Source organism: Brachyhypopomus gauderio, chromosome 7 (genome assembly GCF_052324685.1).
Source record: "Brachyhypopomus gauderio isolate BG-103 chromosome 7, BGAUD_0.2, whole genome shotgun sequence".
Classification (NCBI taxonomy): domain Eukaryota; kingdom Metazoa; phylum Chordata; class Actinopteri; order Gymnotiformes; family Hypopomidae; genus Brachyhypopomus; species Brachyhypopomus gauderio.
The window spans coordinates 19,806,725-19,829,120 of record NC_135217.1 but is presented as its reverse complement, the minus strand read 5'-3'; the positions used below and the strand labels follow the sequence as shown (position 1 = coordinate 19,829,120).

The following is a 22,396-nucleotide window of genomic DNA, read 5'->3' as shown; positions in this document are numbered from 1 at the left end:
TCAAACCAGAGATGATGATAATACACTGGATCACAGCTACAAAATTCTTAAAGATCCATGTTGCCCTGTCCACTGAGCAGCCCCGGTCACTGTTTGGGTGATCTATTCCAACTACAGGTAAAAACTAAAATATGCAAAGCCTGTGGTCCAAAAAGTGAAGAAATGGGCCAGTGAGGCAAAACAGGAAATGCAAGACTGTTTGACTGAAGTATTTTTGAAGCTGCAACTGGTAACCTGGACGAAACGGCCCAATACCGTCATCAGCTTTCGGAAGACGTTTGCGAAAAAGAAAAAGAACAGGTTATTAATAAATATCTAATCGGTAAGGACTGAATATGGAAGCTATGTTTAACAATCTTCATGTAAAAAAAAGTCAGATGTTTTACTAGCTTTGCCAAGATATTTTTGTGATGAAGAAATGAAGAGTTGATGGAATGATGGAAATGAAGGCACATGTGTTCTGTTTATGGTAATGGGTCATAGCTCGTACACTAATGTGGGCGGGGTTAGGCGCAGATACTGACCCGTCTACAGTATCTAATGCACATGCTGTGGCTGTGCACCCAAGGTGGCAGCTCCCATGACATCCATCCTGGTGAACTTAAAAATTGGGAGTCAAAAGTGGGAGTCAAATCAAATCTATTGCACACGTAATAACACGCCATGGTTCACAGCCAAGCTAAGACAACTTTGCCAAGCCAAGAAGGATCAGAAGTGGACATAGAGCCCTGTACAAGCAGGCCAAGAAGAAGGTGAATGTCTGCTGCATTGTTGTTGTGACGCTCACGGAAAGGCGAAGGACGAGGCACAGATCCAGCGTTTCACAGACTGTCAATTTAATGGACATACAAATAAAGCGCAGATAGCGCACGTGCAACAACGACACTCAAACACATGTATGACTCAAAGACGAGTACAGGACACTGCACGAACGCACATTAAATAGACAAACCACATAAACCCCAAGTGATGACGAGACGAACCACGGGTGAGACGGATTATCACAAGACGTAACCGCACCCACAGAGATCCACAGACGCAGACAACTAGACGTAGACAACGTAGACACACGCCCAAAGGGGAGGGGTCAGGGGTCGTAACGTGACAGTTGTGCAATCAGAACAACTTCGAGTGACTGGAGAAAATGGTGGACCTTAGGACCACTCGGCACCGCTCCACCTCACAACATCACAATTAGTGTCTACTACAATAATGTATAGTTTAGTGCTATATTACAACTTCATTCCTTTACATAGTCACTACAAATATTAGCACCACCACACACTGGCACTTTAAGCATCCCATTGTCTTGTACATATACTGTATGTTGTGTTTTGGGATGGATGTTACTTTAAATTTGATATTTGCGCATAAAGTGGCCATGACTACGGTCAAGCACTCACATGCAGTACGTTTTATTATAAGGGATATTGAAAGGACCGGTGTGTGTGTGTGTGTGTGTGTGTGTGTGAGTATGTGCATGTGTACTGCAGCTGAGTAGGTAGTTGACATGAGACCTATCATAATAATTCAAGGGTCCTTGTGCATGGGTTACGTATATGTAATTAAACTTCACCAGGAAGCTTTACCTTGTATGAATTTGTTTCCTAACAACAGACATTTCTGTTTTCACACTCCCATCAGAGCGCTGTAGGAACACTTGGCAGTAGATTAGAGCTTTGCATCTTTCCACTCCAAAATTTCCTTTATTTTTGCCTTTTAATCAAAGTGCCCTTGGAGCTGATTTTGTGGGTTAGGGGCCATACAAAACGCTCTGCTTGGTATATGTCCTTGATCAGCATGCACTGTGTAGTCAGTCTTTTACAGATAGAAATGTACCACAGCCTTGAATGTCTCTTTCATGATGAATGAGCCTTACAAGACTTTCATAAAGCCCTTAACAGGAATTAAAGACTTTAAACACTAGGGGGTAGTGTGGCGCTGATATCAGAACAGAACGTTCTCGTACTCACGGAGACTGATGCTAATGGTCTAGTTATATTGCAGACCTCGTTATTTTTGCAAACCCGTTCCAAATTCACATTTGTTCTTAAGTGGAGTTTTACGACATTATGTGACAACGCTTACACTTCACATGTCTTAGCCTCCAACACACGTTTTATGTCTAGCAGGTCTGGCCTCATGACAATCATCTCGTGTTTCTACATTATGGAGGGTCGGGATTGTTGCCCTGGGTGACTAGGGGGCAGAGGTTAATGGATGTCAGTCTAAACTGGCAAAGGACGAAGGAGAATAAACTGCCTAAAACAATATCCATACCCAGTTCACCTCATCATATTTACATAATGGTCTCAGTGTTCTTTGTAATTCACTGGCAACGTTAGTGTTCTGGAGTGCTGCATGCTTTTAACTAATGCCCTGGGTCTTCGTTGTTATCTGATGGACTGTGAAATTATTACTGGGGTAATTACAGTCTGAGAGATCACCACTGCCTTTCACGTTAGACCTCAGTTATAATCATTGCAGCGTTCATCGTTTACTTACAACAGACCAGAACCCCCGTGTGGATGCAGGTGAGAGCGGACCTCTTGGCTGTGGCTTGTGGTGTGCAGCGCGGCTTCTGCGTTACGTCCTTTTCCAGGCCGGGCTGCTCTTCTCGGGTTTCCCCCGTGCTGGGCAGGTTGGAGAGATGTTGAGAAGAGAGAGAGCATCCTTGTGAGCAGGTCAGGTGCTTCAAGCGTGCCCTGTAACACCGCATTTGATCTTTTTCGCCTGCGTAAACATTACGTTAGTTAGTTATAGACAGGGCCGGAGTGGGCCACTATTTCAGCCCGGGAGTTTCATGCCCAAATCCGGCCCAAAATTATTTTCCCCTCTCAATCGGCCCAAACTAGAGATTGACATGAGCCAGCCCATCGGGAATCCTCCCGAATCTCCCGATTAGCCACTCCGGCTCTGGTTATAGAGTACAATATTTACGCACCCTCATGGACGTTCTTTATGCATGCTCTCAGGTCGTATTCATGCTCTGCAGAATACGGCAAAGAACCTTATTGCTGTTCTTGTGTGTGTCTTTCTACCAGGTTAGCATGGGCTAGCGTGGGTTAGTTGGTTGGGATCTAAGGGGGGAGTGGGGGGGGGGGGGGGGGGGGGGGGGGGTTAGGGCCGGTTCCTTGTCACTACTGAGTCCCCCCACTCAACCTGCCCACTGGTCTGAATAATGGATTGGCAGCTGTAGGGGGTCTCGCCTGGGGCTTATTAAAAATATATTTCACTGCATCAGAGAGCAAACGCAGACACTATGAGCCACTAAACAGTCCTGCTCTTCCATAGACATACATCCAAATGCCCTGGTCACTTTGTGTGTGTGTGTGTGTGTGTGTGTGTGGGAGAGACACCATGTCTCCAAAGTCCTTTCTGTAGATATCCTCTTTATGATTTTTTTTCCTCCGCACCTCCCTCCTGTCTTTCTTCTGTTTGCTCACATTTCTGTGGTGAGTCTTTGTTGTCTTTCTTTAAACGTCTCTCATTCTGCAAATCTCCCGTTACCCCCGGCTCTCTCCCTTCCTCACTGAGGCATTCCCCTCTTGTCCACCTCCCCCCCCCCCTTCCCACACTCCCCCCCCACCTCCCCCCCTTCCCCAAACCGAGTCTCCTCCTCAGATGTATTCTCCAGTCAGTGGGGTGGAACTGCAGCGGCTGCCTGAGGAGACGAGAGTGTGGGAGAGAGCCAGCGAGAGAGAGAGAGAGAGAGTGAGCGAGGGTGGCGTGGCTGAGCTACGTCTGGGTCAGAGTGGTCTGTCATCTCAGACAATCAGAGAGCGCGTGAGCGGAGGAGAGGCAGAGCGGCGGAGAGCGCGAGAGGAGGGAGATATGTCAGAGGATGTGGTTTTCCTGAGCTTGCAGAACAACTGCGCGGACATACTTTGAGCGTGACCTAAACACGCGCCTGCACAGTGTGTTTGCCGCGCTCTGTTTGGCTTCCTGAGGAGGACCGAGCCCCTGATCCCGCCGGGATTGAGAAGACGGGAGCCTGGCTTCACTCCCTTCGCTCCAGCACGCTGACTTCACGCCGGATCTGCGGAATTCTTTTTCTCCTCCTAGTTCCTCTCCTGCCTGCTCGCACCTCTGCTCCCCGTGCCAAACGTCGCATCTGATCTCGGCTCACCGGCATCTGTGCGGTTCACGGCGACGTCGCTCCGCTGATCAGAGTCAAACTTCCAGCACCTGCGGATCCCAACAGGTAACTGATGCGCCTCTTGATCTCTGTGTGTCTGTGGCGTCTCCACTGTTCCCACTTAATGCTCTCAGTCATGACATGTACTGCATGCTCCTGACAGCTGAGAGCAGGACAGGCTGAGCTGATGGACAGGGTAGCAGCGGAATCCACCCTTAATGGCCTTTCCACACACCGCAACTCCTCATACACTCTCTGACACACTGCAAGAGCCAATGTATTCCACTCACACACACACACACACACACACACACACACACACACACACACACACACACACACACACACACACACACACGCAAACACACACACACCTCACAATCACAGATCACAATCATACAAATCAATGATGTGGTTTGCCAGGAATCACATGCACAAAGCCTGATCTTTGAGAAAGCTCACCTGACTGGAGCACTTGACCTTTTCTCTTTTATGAGAACATGTGTGCTGTTCATGTCAAGTTTGCACTTGCTGGAACACAGAGGTCCTCCGCACGACACTGACAGGAGCGAGAGGAACACAGATGAAGTAAACAAAAAGAGAAATGTGGGCCAGTGGGGGGGGGGACCGAGGGGCAAACTGTCATTAATCAGTTCCAGTGGCTGCCCGCAAGGCAGCAAGCACTAGGGCATGCCAGGCGGCGTGCCGGGTGGAGCGTGCCGGGTGGAGGGCCGCGGGTGTAGATGCGGGTCACAGGATGTGAGGCACCAGCGCTCGCCGCCACCACCGTCTATCACGCACTAACGTATAGATGTGACTCACATCAGATGTCTCGCAGACCTTTACGGCTCTCGAGTTTGGCCGTTCTCCAATGAGCGCTACCTGAGATTATCATGAGTTGTCAGGTGTCCAACTTCATGAAGTCATACATTTTGTGAAGCTTTTACTACACGAACCTGCTGATGTTCGACTCGGGCTTTGACGCTAGCCTCATGCGTATGCATCCGATATCCTGAATGCTCAATAACTTTTTTTGCTTCGGTCCTTCCACAGCTGATGTTATATGTGTTTTGTTTTGAGACATATTTACTATAAAGGTTACAACCATATTTTCTATGGTTTAGTAATCTGATATGAATACAATGACACTCCCCAAGGCTCTAAAATGATTAACTGCCTGTTCCATCTGTCAGTTAGTAACTCACAGTAATGTGTTGGGCTTATGCTAATGAGTTAGAAACCCAGGCTGTCATATCAGCCACACTGTACGTCTGTAGATGTAATTTGGTCTTTTTTGTAACTCCTATAGACAGGATCCAGGTGAGTGTAGGCAGCTGTGCTCATGTTTGAGGACGCATGATTAATACTAGCAAAAGCTCCAATATTTTGATAACCTGATTAGGATAGAGAATCCTCTCTTGTGCCCAATTAAATCTAATTGAGCTAATTGGAATGCCTTGGTGAACTGGAAACTTAATCACTCCATACTGCGCAGACCTGCCTCTGAAATGACTGACACATAATGTCTTACCCCCTCCCCCATATATCTTTTTTCTCCCCCCCCCCCCTCATCATTTCTGAAGCATCAGAGCTGTTTCTCTCGCCCCGTGTAATTAGGGCAGTGTTTCCTCCCGCTGTGTTTCTCGGGCGAGGCTCCCACTCCAAGAGAAAAGGAAGTGGCGCCTCCCCTGATGAGGCGGTGTACGAATCAGATGTCATTCTGTGCTCTCGTCGCCACGGCGCCGGTCGAGTTGCCTTAGCTCCACCATGTGATGGAAGATGAATGGTAATTTGTGCTGCTCTGTGCTTCGCCTCGCCGCTCTCAACGGCTCACGCTCCCGCGATTCACGCAGAAATGAGGTGCCCCTCTTCCCTGATGTGCTAGAAGGTCATGGGCAAAAAAAACAAAACAACAAAAAAAAAAATCCCAGCAAGCCTTTGGCAGTGTGGTGTCATAGGAGAGAATATTAAAGGAAGTCTATGAGAAGGTCTCGGGAAGCCTTGGGCTTGTACTATTTAACAGGCCAGTGTCAGAGAAGCCAGCCACAGAAAACACACAGGTGATGTTTCTTAAAGATGGATTGACTCACTTTGTAATGGGTGGTCAAGAAAATTGCAGTGGTATTGATCCTGTAATGCTGAGGAAGGACTTGTCAATACTCTGTCTGGGGGAAGATGAGCATGACCTCCGTTTGCCGTAATGAAGAAATGACCATAAGCGCATTTAGATCATAGCACGATTATTTGCCTGGAATGTGCACATGCTATTTTGAAAAGAAGCAGTGTGTGTGTGTGTGTGTGTGTGTGTGTGGGTGGGGGGTGTTCTCCAGTATTTGCTTTTAATAGACTTAATGTGATTTTTTTTGTCTTTGCAGACTACTTCTCTGTCTATAGTTCAGGTCGTTTATAGTCTGCCATTATGCCAGTAAAGCTGTGAGCTGAATCACAAAGTGGGAATATATTTGTCTACCAGAATGGGGAACAAAAATCTCAATTAGAAAGAAGACAGTGGAGAGAGAGGGAGAGGCTGAGTCAAAGGGAAAAATAAAGGATGAGGGTGGAGGAAAGAGGGAGAGAAAGAGAGAGAGATATTGCTGTCCTTTATTCTCCTGTGTATGAAATCGTTGTCAAGGGGCCGGTTCCCATGGCAATTCCCTGCGCTGTGTCTGGGTTTGCTGCGCGGCCATGGTCAGGTCTGGAGACAGTGCGGAGCGGACGGGCCGTCTGGACCCCGGGCGAACAAAAGGCGGAGTGTCTCTCGCTCCTCATCGTGCGGCCTTCAGCGACACAGACAGACGCGGGGCGAGGTTTTATTTTTAAAGCAACACTCTCCATGTGATGGTCATACTCTCGTTTGATGTGTCTCACAAAAATAGCGTGAGACAGGGTTGCAGGTTTAACCAGGAAAGGTCAGCTATTGTAAACAGGGCTTTTTTATTTTGGTTTCCGCTCAAGTCACTACGCATGCTACACATAGCCCAGTTCTACCTTTTCTTACATGCTTCCCTATTCTTTCCATCAGCTGTACTAAAAATGTCAGCCGCACCTGTGACTCACTGCTCTCGGGCACACTGGGTTCACAAAACCACCCCCCCCACCCCCCCACCCCAGATCTCTGGCTGTTTGTAGAGCCCTGTTTCTCTCATCATGTGACCTGCCAGCACTCACAAACACGAGCCTGCCTGTGCAAGCTGCTCCCACCCAGGTGAGGGGTCTTATGCGGGAGGCAGGAAGTGAAGGAAGGAAAGAGGAAGTCCAAAGTTGGGAGACCTCTCCCCCCGAGCCCCAGGAATCTGCTCTACCGCTGCTCAGACAGAGGCACCGGCAGGAAACTGTCCCTCAGGCTGCTGCTGCGTGATTGGACCTTAACAAGGGCGAAGGTCACACACAGAGAAGTCACACACACACACACACACACACACACACACACACGTCTGTGTTGCTTTAGGAACACGAGCTGAAGCCTTGCTGGAACTTGACGTTCGACACAGTCAAGCCAGAAGCATTGGTCACGTTGGAGATTCCTCAGATGTCATTCCTGCAAATCATTGCATGAAGGGGACGATCCTGGTGAAATTCCTAAGACTGGACAGCAAAATGCTGTTGGTGGTTGTAGACCCCCCTGCTGTGGTCACGCTGATGGACGCTGCTGTGGTCACGCTGATGGACGCCAATGGTCATGCTTTGGCCTCCAGCACCTGCGGCCCTTTTCTTCTTCTCTCTCTCTTTTCTTTTTGATTTTTCACATGCCAAGGGTGCAGACCATTTACTCCTCTACTGCTGCATCACGGCAGCAGGCAGAGAGACGACGGGAGACGGGGACAGGCGAGGGGGACGGGGACAGGCGAGGGGGACAGGGACAGGCGAGGAGAGGTTGGCCCAGGAGGGAAGGGCTGCCTGGCTGCTTGGCAGCGTGTGGCTGAACTTCAGAGAGCCTGCAGTCACTCTGAAAATCATAAACAGCTCCCACTTTCTCCATCGGCTCTAAAAATATCTCGCCCCTCGCTGTCTCCACGCCCTCCCATCTCCGTGGGCTGTGCACAAACACACACACACACACACACACACACGGCCCCCCTCATTCCAGGCCTCCCCTCCCTTGTCTCTCTCCCCTGCTTTGTTCAGGCTGTTCCCGCTCCGGCAGATTACACGCCGAGCAGGACCTCCCGCGACATCCCGCGACCACGTCCGGAGCTCCAAACCCACTCCGAGATTTCCAAGAGAGCCGTTCGGGACCGTTCCCTAATATCTGAGCCTTGTTTTAGTGGAGGTCTGCTTTTCACCTTCTATCTTCCTGTGTCTGATGACTGAACAGTTCTGACGCTTTCACTAGAGCGTTCTGTAGTCTGAGGGCTAGAAGCAGCAGTTCTGGAGATATCACCGCTGAAGGAGGGCTGGGCTGGAATTTAGATTTTTGTTTTCTATTTGGCACTCTGTCACTCCCTCTACCCCACTAACATCTCTGTGTCTTGCCTCAGAAAGTGAAATCTTGCTCAGAGTGAAACAGAGAAATTAGCTCATTGCATACAGAAAAAAAGAGAGAAAAAAAGTCAGGATTAAATATTTCTATTTTTTTCCCCCTGAAGCTGCACTGGGGATGGTTTCCAGCATCCTGCCTGCAGTGTTTCATGGCTCATTTCATTTCTTTGGGTGGGTGGGGGCCCGTCCCTCAGACATGATCACCGCACCGGAGACATCATTTTCCCAATGGGCCCGGCACCGCCGTTGATAACAAAACACTTGTGCTCATAGACGCATAAGCAAAAACATCAGTTCTCATGACGGCTTCTCGCCAGGTTCGTAATTAAGTCCAGCTTCGCTCCCCGCGCTGCTGCCTCGCCCCGATGTCTCCGTGAACAGCGCGGCCGCCGAAATTGCCGTGATTGATTCTCACCTCTCGGTCCTCCTCGCTCACCTCATTAGCCGCCTTTTTCTTTCACGGCCACGCGCGGTGCCGCCTCCCGGATTAGCCGGGCCGGCCCAAGGCCTCGCCACGTAATTAGAAAAGAACATAATAAAGTCCTTTTGCCCCCACCAACCCACCCTCGTTTGTTCAGCTCACCACGGGGACGTCACCCACCTCCGTCCAATCGCCCGCCTCGCCGACCTGCGATTGCCCCGGTGAAGGTGGGCAAATACGGCGATGGCAGCCGTGTACTCGTCTGTCCACGTTGCTGGAGAAATGGTCGCTAGCTAAGGCCTAATACTCATTTACTGTATTTATTTATTTATAATCTCACAGCCATCAGAAGTCATTATGCTGACTTTAATTAGGTCGTTTTCTCTCTCTCTCGCTCTCTCTCTCTCTCTGAAACACATGGGTAGCAAAAAAACATTCTGGGGTTTCTATTTTCATCTCAACTGAAATAACCACTGACGTAGGCATTAAACTGACAGTGTGTGTATGGTACATGAACAGGTGTCTTTAAAAAGTTCCTTTAGTTTGCAGCTGACTTCTTTAAGTGAACATCTTTAGCAAACATGCAGAATGAAAAGCAGAACAGGTTGTTCCTATAAATGTTACTGTATTCTATGGTATATTCCGTGTTGCAAATAGCTTTAAGGTACCTCACTGCCCACTTCACTAAAAACATCTTAATTTAGAAAGACACTTTCATTCCTTATCAAACTGAACAAGGCACCTTCGACATCTGTAGCACTGTTCTCCTTCACCTTCCACAACATTTACCTCTCTCTTACCCTCACTTTCTCTCTTTCTCTCTCTGTCTCTCACCCTTTCTCTCTCACATTCCCTCTCTCCATCTCCATCCCCCCGTCAGGTCCAGAGAGATGGGCTGTGGGTTGAGGAAGATCCGTCAGACAGAGGACAGCAGTCCAGGAAAGATCTACTCCACCCTCAAGAGACCACAGGTGGAGACCAAGATTGGAGTGGCCCACACATACTGCCACCTTGACTTCCTGGTTGGAAAAGAAGGTACGTCAATTACCAGTGACACCACCAAGTGCACACTGTTATTGGGTACAGAGACAATGGCAAGATGTTGAAAAAAGATCCCTTCAAAGTAACTTTCAAACAGCCTGACGACAAACAGAATTCCTGCTTGATTCTGCACAGCTTTCACAAATCCTCAAACTGATGATGCTCACAGTTTTTTTTTCTCCAAAAAGTGATGACACTTGCAAATGATCACAGCAAATCCTTCCATGGTCCTGGTGCACTCTCAGGTCCTCTTCTCAGCTCGTCAGAGCTGGTTGGCGGGTTTGAGAGCACGTCGCACCTGCCTTTCTCCACTCGTAAGATGCTGTGTGATCTTACGTGTGCTCGGAGGCACCTAGAGACGTGTTGAGATGGGACGGGGGTGGGGGGTCTGTGCAGAGCCTCTGAACCCCACCGACTGTGAAGCAGATGATGGCAGGAAGCTCTGGGGGGATATAGCTAAATACAGCTGTCAGAGTTTTACCACGTACAAAAGTGGGGTGGAATGGTATGCGTACCAAACGTCGTAAATCAGCACACTTGCTGACAATCCAGAGCAGAGACCACTTTAATCCCGTATGGAGCTTGCAGATTAACACTGAGGTTTAACTAAAGCTAAAATGTCCTCCCTCTCTCCCTCTCTCCCTCTATCCCTTTTATGGAATACAGTTATCCTGATTGAAAAGGCAACCCAGAACCCCACCCTCTACCAGTAAAATAGGATTATCTTCATTTATAATACCCACCCCCCACCCACCCCATCTCACCCACAAAAAATCTAAAGTTGCTAATAAAAATTAAGTAACTTACGGTCAGTTACGGTATGCAAATATGTTGAAGCTTATTGGCTTTCTGTCTCCCTAATCGTCTATTTTTCAGTGCCAAGCCGATACCAAAATTCTCAAAACGTTTCGGTTCCTTTTTCTTGTGGTACCGAAGCTTTCACAGATTTCACAGACAGATTTAATAAGGGCAGCACAATGTGCCTACACACTAAATGCTAAAACAACAACACAAACATGAGAAATGGTAAAAAAGTAAAAAAAAATAAATAAAAAGCAGGTTTAAGTAAAAAGAAATTGTCAAAATGTTCGTAACCTGAAACATTGTTATTTTTGAACAGCTATATCTCTTACTATGCTCATCACAACGTTCACAAATGGATAACGTTAGCTTGCTTAGGCTAACGCGGCGGTAGTAAAAAGTTCATATTTTAAAAGCTACATAAACGATGTTTACTCTAGTCCCCGCTCATAATATTAATCTGCTTGTAGTAGACTGTGTGTCCAGCAAATATGTGTTTTTCTTCAAGCTATTTTGTGTATTTATGTGTACAAAAAGTAATTTATACTTGGTAGAACCAAGGTATTTCATGCAATTGGTAACCAAATCACACTTTTTTGGCTGGAAAACAAGTTTATGGTGACATATGTTCATTTCGTTGGTTTATATTTTTTAGTGGTATCAAAATTGGTATGAGAGTCGCAGAACTGTAGTGGAATTGGTACCGACTAATACATTTCTGGTATCATGATATCCCTAGGCACAAGTACCACTTACCTGGCATGAATGATTGTGCATGTGTAATAATCTCTGAAAGTCATATGAGGGGCCTGATTAGGACTGCTAAAAGATAAGGAATAACACAGCCATATCTGGCCTTCACTGGTGGACAGTGCCTTATGGATAGGAGGAGGCCATTTTGACATGCACTGCATGTTTTACTATACACACACTGTAAAAACTTCATCTTACAACATCTCTTCAAGTTACCACATATTTTTTATTGAGTTCAAAAATGATTAACCATTTAAATGTGCAGTAAATCATTTTCAATGAACACTTTCATTAAATTGTTTCTATATCTTGATAGATATGTATCTTTGACTATAATCAGCAACAGAAAATTTCAAGGTCATCCATCTGTATTAACCAATCAAACAACTCTTCAAAGAAGCAGTTCTCTCTGTCAATTTGTTTACACGTTTTCAGCATATACAAATGAAGTCTAAGCCCTAAGAAAAAAAAAATGTGTATTATACTAGTGTCTGCACAATAACCTCTACCAAGCTTAATGATCCCTGACTCTTCTCTGCTGGAGAGATACGATTGCATATTTGTTAATAATATTAACCATGTTTATGGTTCCATGGTCAAATCCATGCATTCATCTCCCGGAAGACATGTACATGTGGTAAGCAGTACGGAGCATTGAAGTCGAACCAACTACATTACAATCTAGCGTGATTAGGTGATGCAGATCCACCATCGATCACCCAGGCGACAAAGTGTGCCAGATGTTATAATTATGCCGCCGCCCACTGTCAGGAGGGCCACGTTATCAATTTAATAGAATTGCTTGTTTCTGACACATTCTTGAACGTTAGACTAAATGAACAGCGTGCGGTTGCAGGGTGCTCGCCCAGAGGGTGGAGAAGAAGCTCTCTGCAGGGTTCCCCTAGCAGCATTGTGGTTCCCGGGGTCCAGGCGCGATAGGAGTGCGCACAACACTCCAGGAGTGAAAGTGTTTCAACCACAACCCACACCCCAAACGAGCTCCAGGTTCGGTGCATGTCCCTGTATTTTCAGACATGCATTTAAACATGACGAGAATAAGGAGCAGAAAACCCCCGTTTAGAAAAAGGCCCTCTGCTAGCACATAGCCAGAGCCCAGCGCGTAGCATGCTTCCCATTAACTCCGCACTACATCGCACATGCAGCCACGGAACATACCCACAGATGGAGGGGGTGGAGGTCCACAGGGAACTGTGGCTGAACAATTAATCATTCATTAATTTGTATTGTGAGATTTGCCTTTGCAACACAAACACATGGATACGTGGATCTGATATAAGAAAATACATTTTTTGTGATCAGGTGTTGTGAGGATTCTCAAACATCCCATGCGAGTTGTTCTGTGAGTGTTTGTCAGAGCCCACACAGCCGCAGGATCCTAGCAATATAAATCATTTGGGTCAGAATAACATAGGCAGCCGCAGATGTAAAATATCAGTCGCTGAACGTCCTGTAGAGGCGTAGCGGTGTTCTGTCCGTGGGGGGCAGTCCTGTAGAGAGACAGGCTTCCTCCCGCCCCTCGTCTCCAGGTGCCGTGGCAACAGAGGCTACACCCGCTGCTCTTCGGTCTCCTGTTATTTACGGCTCCCTAACGTCACGTTCTCCCCCCCCCCCCCCCCCCCTCCGGCCACCAGCCCGCACTTACTTTCAAGACCTGCACATTCCCTGAAGACCAGTACCTACTGGCACATTCACGGGTGGGCCTAAGTAGGTGGTTTATTCTCACCAGTGTATGCTGCAACCCCAAACTAAACCCCCCCACCTCCCCCCCACACAGGTCTATGCACAATCTTTCATTCAAGTCAGTGAGATGTGACTACGGAGTGTAACATCGCATTTATATGCAAAGTTGCTTAATAGCGTGAGACCTTACAGGAACGCTTCATCTGCAGACGTTAACATGACTAACGGCGAATGGAAAGCCAATGGCCAGGACTATTGCACCATGTGACAAGGAAACGCTAGCTGACCCCACAATAACCTTCACTCGTTGTTAGCCTGCGTAGCATTTGTGTGTGAATTATTACTTTAACGCAAGTTCTGTATGGAGCTGAATGAGGAGCGGAACAGTGTGTGTGTGTGTGTGTGTGTGTGTGTGTGTGTGTGTGTGTGTGTGTGTGTGTGTGTGTGTGTGCAGGGGCAAATTAGATCAGGGAAGCCCCCCCTTTCATCCCATTTGCAGCTGCAGGTAATGGAGATGCAGAATAGAGAGAGGCCACTGCCCACTGTAACCCTGGACCTCCACCCACAGAGCCCTCCACCTCAGCTACACCCTGCCAGTCAGAGACTATTCAGTCATCAGTGTCTTACTGCGACTTGATTTCGTGGTGTTTGCCGTGACAATACTGTGCAGTTTGATCCCATTTCATCTCTCGGGAATGCTTTGGCAGTAAAACTAGATTGGCAAACATTAATTTGTTTCAACATCAGCGCTGGCTTCATATTTCTGAAGTGAGGTGCTTCAGTACTGTCTGAATGATTACATTACATCAGATCCATCAAAGCAAATCACCCTTTCCTCATTTTACAGATTTTACAAACTCATAAACATGCAAATGAAAATAAACCAGTAAACGCAGACTGATGTTAGCAGTGCTGAAGCCTTTTCTCCTGCTGCTCTGGACTGGTCTTCAGCAATATGTTTATTTAGGGAAAAGGGGAGTGATTAAAGTGCATCTGGGCTTCCTAAAGTTTCATCTAGGGAAAATTCTGCCTGGCTTGCACTGAACCTGTCTCTAGTTTTTCGGTCACTGTTCAACTGTTCTGAGTTCCATTCAGTTGGTGCACTGAACCTATTCAGCCATGATGACCCTTCAAAAGCCCTCCAGGCCTGTGTGCCTTATGGGCAGAGGGTTTCTCTCCCTTTCCTGCTGCGTGCTGTACGTTCAGGTGAGGTGGCGATGACTCTCCACTCTTCTCTTGTCTGCTGTTTGTGGCATGTGGCACGCGACCATCAGCATATCTCCATCACCAGTGTGGGGAGTGTCGTGCGCCTGCTCTGTCACGTCGCGAGCATCAACAGGAAACCCAGATCTGTGCACGGTTCCTTCCTGTCTGAACACACCGTCAATCGCGGGTGTCAGATCTGCACTGGCTGCACTGTTCTATCTCGGCAGCTGCTAACTCAGGAAACGCATAGTGCTTTAACTGATTTCCTAAGTCAGGAGAGCGGGGGGTAGTTTTTCAGAGGTTTAGCTAAAGCTCTGTCTCCCAGTGCGAAGCACTTACATTGCTAAACATTGCCCCCAAACCCCCCTTTTTTGTGCTATGAGGCTAAGAGGTTCTTTCCCCGATTAGATTTTCCTGGCAGGCTCTTGCCAAAGTGGGAGCACGCCATGTTGCTGCTCAGGGGTGTTTGCCCTGCATTCTGCCTGTCATTAAAGGCTTTTGTTTTACACTGAAGCATTCTGCGCTCCCCTCTGAGAGAGAGAGAGAGAAAGAGAGAGAGACACAGAGAGGGAAAGAGAGAAAGAGAGAGAGAGAGAGAGAGAGAGAGAAAGGGAGAGAGACAGAGGGAGAGAGAGAGAGACAGTGGGAGAGAGAGAGAGAGAGAGAGAGAGAGACAGAGGGAGAGAGAGCTCATACACCCCTGATGTCCCTTATTGTCCTCATCCTCTTATCCAGAATGACATTATTGATCGTGTGGGACTGCAATCTCCAAATCTGCACCAGTGAATAAAACAGCATGAATTTAACAAAAACAGCTCTTCTCTCTTTCTGCCTGTGTCTCCCTCTCTCTCTCTCTCTTTCTCTCTTTCTCTCTCTCTCTTTCTCCTCTTTGTGGTGGAAACAAATGAGAAGTGAATGTTATTTTCAGACATAAAAGGGAGCCACGCATTCCCTACAGTCTGTGGCTTTCCTAGGAAACACTATTTGCGGTTGTATCAACACTGAGGTTGTGAAAATATTCAAACAGGCATGGCGGCCTGTCCATACAGCCCTTTGCCTTTCTCATACACTTCTGGTTAATCACACCTAAAGCAATATTTTTGCTGGTCCTTGTACATTAGGTGTAATGAATTATTTTGTGGTGTGTTTTGTCAATTTTCTGGATGGTACACATACTACATGTGAAAGTTGTTTATTCTTGGTCCTCAGAATTGTTTCTGTCTCTGTGGATCACTACAAATGCTTGTTTGTATGTTGTTGTTGTTTGTGAGTATAGTCGCAGAAACAGTTAGCAGATATTTTTTTCATCTTCTGGAGTAATTCCAGTTCCAAGTAGTTTTAGTGTCACCTGAGTAAGAAACCCACAAATACATTTTCAAAACTAATCCTGGATGAATAATTAAACACCCCCGAGAACCGACGAGCATAATAATGATTTTTTTGGTTCATTAAAAGTTGAAAATTCCTTTTGCCCTCCTGAAGGAATTTTCAGGAGGTATATGGAGGCAGAAGGGACTCATCTTGGCACCTGGGGATGTGATGGGGGTCGTAGTCGTTAAACAATGCCTTGATAGCTTCAAGGTGAGCAGTATCCTGTTTGTGGACAGTGAAGCTGAGTGATCGTCACGGAGACAGGGGGCTGATCAGGAAGTACAGGCTGTTGCTAAGTGAAGAACCCAACGGTTATTTTCTATCTTCACCCCAACACCCAGTGTGTTCAGCAGAAGTGAGAGACTAAGGTGCATCTCCCGGTGGGGAAACACACACACACACACACACACACACATGTGCAAACACACGCACAACCACTGACACACACATGCACAACCACACACACACGTGCACACACACACACACACACACACACACACACACACACACACACACACACACACACATACACACATGCACGTATGCCCTACTCAAACACACATGCATTTGAAATGCTTTAAAAAGTGTACATACATATGCCAGTGCCTTGTTTTGTTTTTTGTAGTTGATCATTTTTTAAATCTTTGAAACATGCTTTGAAACGCACGCACACACACACACACACACACAAACACAATGTGCACACACATATGCACATGCACATTTGTCCGACTCACACACACACACACACACACACACACACACAATGTGCACACACATATGCACATACACATATGTCACAAACATTTTAAATACATTTTAAATACATAAAATGTAAGGTTCTTGTACGTACATGTGCCAATGCTTCAGTGTGGGTGATGGTTGAATGTAGTTAATATTTTTTTATCTGAAACATCCTTGGGATGCTTTAACATTGAAGTGCACTGATGACTTGCTGTGAACCAAACTGCATTTCAACAGTAATTGTACATTCAGTATTGACTTCATGTTGTAACATGTTGACAAATGACCCATTTAAACCTAACCAGATTTGCTCAGTGGGGGATTATAAAAATTGCAATCCAAAAGTAAGTGAACTGACTCAAGAACAATAGACATTTTAACGTTTACATTTAAATGGTTACAAAGAAGAAAACTATACTGATGAATAAATTAACACATTATGGTTATATAACAAATACTTTATTTCCAATGCCTCCAAACCTAACTTGTTTGGTTTTTGGACTTGAAAGTGTTTCCATGGAATCAGCCTCCATGCTGGAATTGCATAGCTGTTTCCATGACGATCCACCACCTGTTGTGTGGAAGCGTTTGCACGTCTGCGAGAGGACTAGTGATTTGCGATGACACGTTCTGTGGGTTAATTTCTTTGTTAGGAGGTGTCAGAGCCGTAATGATTTCATCCGGCAAAATTCCGTATGGATAACAAGATAATAAAATGTGGTTATATCCAAACATAGCATTTCTTCTATTTATGAGCATTTATAGACATTTCTCAAGAGAATGTTCAGTGTTTGTGTATGTAATTATGAGTTAGACCTATGATCCAATGCATTAATAGCCCTTTCCCATTGTTAAAATATCCAGTTGACATAAACCACCAGACAGTGTACAAGATATTTGTCTTAAACTGCTAATCTACTATTATATAAAATGCCATCAGGCCTCTTGGCTTATTATTCAATTTCCCAGAAACATGATGCTCAAACCGAGAGAGAATTCTTGACCAGTGAGTCACTGCCCCAGACCAGAATGTGTATATGAAAGGAAGATTGTACAACTAGAGTATCTAGACTGGAGCCTCTGGGGTCGTATGCAGAATAAGAAAACACTTCCTGTGAGTCGTCGATCGTTGTTTAGGGTTCTCCCTTTTCTTCCATAAATATTTGAATATTTGAGCTGACTGGAGTGACTGCTTCTCACGCTGGAAGCCTGAAAATAACCCTCAGATACAAACACCGCTTACACGGCTGGAATGATGGATGCACTCACATGCACTCTGATTGTAATTACGCTCACCCTATGAACTCTGGGGAGAGATTTTAAATGAAATATTCCTAAGAGATGCTGGGATCGCATGGGATCATAGGGGAGCCGTCGGGATCAGGGATCCACTTTGCCGGCCTCTCACTCCGTAAAACATGCACGTAGGGTTTATGTAAAAATAGATGACACCTGACATTTTTCCCAATCTCTGTGTGTTGTTTTCCTTTAAGCTAAAGTGCTACAGTCCAATTCATGTTCTTAAATAATAAACACAGCATTGCACAGTTTCACATTCTTTTTCCTCTAAAACAAATTAACAAAGGACTTTGTGATTAGCTTAGGAGCTGAATTGGATGAGTTCTAGTGATAAAAGCACATACTGCATAGTAGTATGGTAGTCCACTAGGATATCTCTCTCTCTCTCTCTCTCTCTCTCTGAAGAACAGCACTGCAGATAAGGCATGTATGCAAGAAAGCAGTTTAACAGTCTGTTTTCTTAAAGACTTCTCGGCTGCATAAAACGCACTGTTGTGACTGGGGATAGCGTTCAGCGCTCTGCGTGGACAGCTTTTCACACGGCCTTCACTAATATGGCACTGCTGTTTGAACTATATATACGATCAGTGACAGCGTTACATTTCAAATGCATATGGAGCGTTTAAAAAAAAGCAATGCAATTTGCGTCCTGTGTCAAAAAGTCTGTAATCAAAACGCATCGAACTGATTCTCATGGTTCGGACCCGCTGATTGGTGGGTGCGTTTGAATACCACTTGATTGTTCAAGTAGGTATGACTGAACCGATCGTTAAGGCCGCTTGACAGTAGCACATTAACGAGCCCTGGTCTCCAGGACCTCATCAATGGACGAGAGACTAATTCTGATGAGAGAGTCTCCCCGTTTAGCCCAGATTGTCTTACAGGCACCGTCTCCAAGCAACAGGGCTGCAGACTCCTGGGCAGAACTACTGTCTGAGATATCCTGTCAAGCAAATAGGCGTCTGAATTCCACAGAGCGGCTATTAATAGACCTTTTTACCTGCAAAACAAATCACTCGTGCTGCACTCCATTAGGTTCTGAGGCGTTGTGTTGCCAAAGGACTCGGTTCCAGGAAAGACTGGCTGTTTTAAGATCAACCCTTAGTGGGGTTCACTGGAAATGTAAGAGCTTTTTTTCGTGTTCTCTTTAAGGAGTGTTTAAAACTGCATTTTAGAGCGCTCTCTCAAAGGCAATGTAAACCTGTTATGTATGTGGGCTTACTGTTTTTCTAAATTTTTTAAGAATTTAGTTTTAAAATACAGTTATCACTGACTTGCAAAACTGTACAAAACTGATATATGTGAGTGTCTGCTTGCCTGCTGTTTCACAGGCAGCTTTCCAAAGTCATGCTCTGAATGTGTTTTGGCATCAGTACAAATACATGGAAAATTCACACAAAACAACAGCTCTGGAAGCAAAACACAGACTGCGTGTTGAAATACATTCAGCATCGTTTAACGGAATCATTTGACCTAAGATGCATAGATGTCAGGAAAATAAATCTAAGCTGCTAGACTAGTTACCATGTTGCTCAATGTGGCGACTGCTACCCTTCGTTTAAAACCCTTAGCGTTTAAGCATTAGCATCGTCTTTGCCATCAAATGTGCTTGGTTAAAGTTATGAGCAGAGTTGTCTCATGCTTTGCATATGTGGAACAACAAGTGTCACTGGACCCCAGCCCCACCCCAAAGATGCGGAGGTGGGAGGAGATATTGAGAGGGGAGGTTAGCGACCCTGCAGCACCACCCTACAGGTAGATGGGGTCTCTGGGGTGGCATCATTACCCCAGAGACCCCATCTCCGGTAGGCCAGAGCAGGTGGAATGGAGGAATGTAGATCAGCAGAAACTGGAAAGAGGCCATCAGAGTCCAGACAGAGCCTGGGGCAGGACAGTGGAGAGGGAGGAGAGGGGTGTGTTCGTAAACCAGGGGGGCAGTTGGAGAGAGGTGTACAGTCGTCAGCTTTTGGCTAAAGGCACCAGACATCACATGAAGCTAGGGGAAGCCAAATGAATTAGGCCATCGCAGATTCCCAATATTTGAAGATAGCTGGCAAGCATATCTGAGCTGACCCAGATGAGATTCACGTGCTCACATTTGAACAAATAGTCGTTGTTTTACTGCCAATTAAGTATTATTATTTGAGTTCCAAGCAAGAATATTGTTTACACCTTCAAAATACATCTAACATTAATTTTAACAGTCAAAAACAATCAAAAGGTTTTCTACTTAATCTTGTTAAACTGAAACAGGTATTAGAAAGACAAGGTTTGTAAATTCTTTGACTGATGCCCTTTAATCTTTTGCATTTACTGCATAAATGTTTCAAGTCTCTGATTATACCCAACATGAGATGATTCAGGAGCAGTTCACAGTTTGCAGAGGGAAGATAATCTCCTCCTACACAAGGCATTTAGGTGTAGATGAGGAGATCTCAGCAATGTTTTCCATTCTCATTTTTGATAAGTTCTTCAGAGAACTTATGTGCAGGCGTGAAGGACTAAGAACCGATGATTGTAAGGCTAACCATTTTATTAATTAGCAAGTACTAAGTCCAAGGTAATGCAAAAATCTGAACTTTATTTCAAATTCACCCAAGATAAACACCTTCTCATCATTTTGAATCTAACCAGGACAGTCAGCCTTTTAGATATGAATCATGTTCATTTCGTTTTTTCAGACATCTTCTGATTGCAGTGATACACAACACGCCACATATAACAGTAATTATGTAACTGTTACTGTCTTTGAATGACAGTGATGGGGAATACCACTGTAAGAGGAAACTTGCTCTAGTAATGGTTGCTGTATTGTTCACTATGGATACACATCCTAACAAAAGACCTTTGTTATAGCAACATAACATTTCCCATACAACCATGCAAAATCAAAACGATGTGTATACAAAATGATGTGCAGAATCAAAAAGATGTGTGTTTGACAAAAGCACGTGGCTTCAAAATGACCAGAATTAAGTGGGTTTTTTTCCCTTCGAAATCAGATCTTGCTTGAACAGTAGTGGCCTGATTGTAGCTTTGATTACATCAATCATTAGTTACGCAGTGGTTTCTGTATCTAGCAACAAATTCAGCGCTGGACAGCCGTGAATCGAGTTGGAGCGACACACCCTGTGCAGAAGGAGAAAGCACAAGCCTAACTCAATGCAAATTCTCACTGCTACTCAGCTGTGAAATGTCTCTGGAAATGTATGCGTTAAACACTGAGACAAATGAGATACAGACATGGCCTGTATACAAGCACTGGGTTGTAATTTTTTTTCTGAGGAAGAAGACAACCAATCAGAAATGAACTTGCTTTGTTAACCACAGGCTTTTGCTGCACGTCGGTGAAGTCAAACAATTAAAGAAAATCAAGAATCTGGTTTACGCCGCTCTGCCCTGCATTCTAAACTGATGACTGAAGTGAAACAAAAATCAAGACATGGGCCACATACAGGGAAGAGTGAAAAATCCCAATACGAGTTATTCTGTAACAACGTGAAGACCAGTAAAATTGCTCAGGGAATTGATTGCATGAATCATAAAGGCTACCGGGTAAAAAGCAAGAAGGTTTTTCTCCAATTGGAATAATGCTTGTAATGGAGGTCTTTCTTTGTAAGTAATCGTGATGAAATACACATCGGTGTTATTCTCAAAATCTGTAGGAAGCCAAGAAAAAAGATGGAAATGCTTCTTCTCTTTCTTTGAGCTGTAAGCGTTTTGTGGTTTCTACATACAGCAGAAAGCCTGTGTGGAAGCTGACTACCTATTAAATGTGATGCATTTCAAGCTGAATGACCATCGCATCATATAGAGCTACAAGTCCATCAGTACACTGGGGTGTGCATGAATCCTAAGGGCCGTCTTCGGTTCCTTCGTCTTCAGCCTTCTGTATCAGTGGCCTTCTGATGACCCTCGTGTATGGTTCTACTCATATGTGGTACTACTGGTATGTGGTATTACTCATATATGTTTCTACTCGTATATGGTTCTACTCATATATGGTACTACTCATTTATGGTTCTACCTATATTTGATAATACTCATAAATGGTTCTCCTCGTATATGGTTCTACTCATATATGGTACTACTCATTTATGGTTCTACCTATATTTGATAATACTCATATATGTTTCTACTCGTATATGGTTCTACTCATATATGGTACTACTCATTTATGGTTCTACCTATATTTGATAATACTCATATATGTTTCTACTCGTATATGGTTCTACTCATATATGGTACTACTCATTTATGGTTCTACCTATATTTGATAATACTCATAAATGGTTCTCCTCGTATATGGTTCTACTCATATATGGTACTACTCATTTATGGTTCTACCTATATTTGATACTACTCATATATGGTTCTCCTCGTATATGGTTCATATATGGTTCTATTTGTATATTGTACTACTTTGTTGGCTCCATTTGTTC

The 22,396-nt window shown here is 45.2% G+C and overlaps 1 protein-coding gene across 3 annotated transcripts in view; it reads left to right on the top strand.

Annotated features, from left to right (window-relative positions):
• The first annotated feature begins 3,634 nt into the window (after nucleotides 1-3,634).
• The window catches only part of rftn1b (raftlin, lipid raft linker 1b), a 57,222-nt gene continuing 38,460 nt past the window's right edge, over nucleotides 3,635-22,396 (top strand). The window contains exons 1-2 of one of the 3 annotated variants that reach the window (XM_077012385.1): nucleotides 3,635-4,204; nucleotides 9,919-10,073. In XM_077012385.1, coding sequence (XP_076868500.1) covers nucleotides 9,929-10,073 — 145 coding nt within the window. In that variant the 5' untranslated portion in view covers nucleotides 3,635-4,204; nucleotides 9,919-9,928. The remainder of the gene's footprint in view (nucleotides 4,205-9,918; nucleotides 10,074-22,396) is intronic. The other 2 variants (XM_077012384.1, XM_077012383.1) reach the window with 2 other exon arrangements.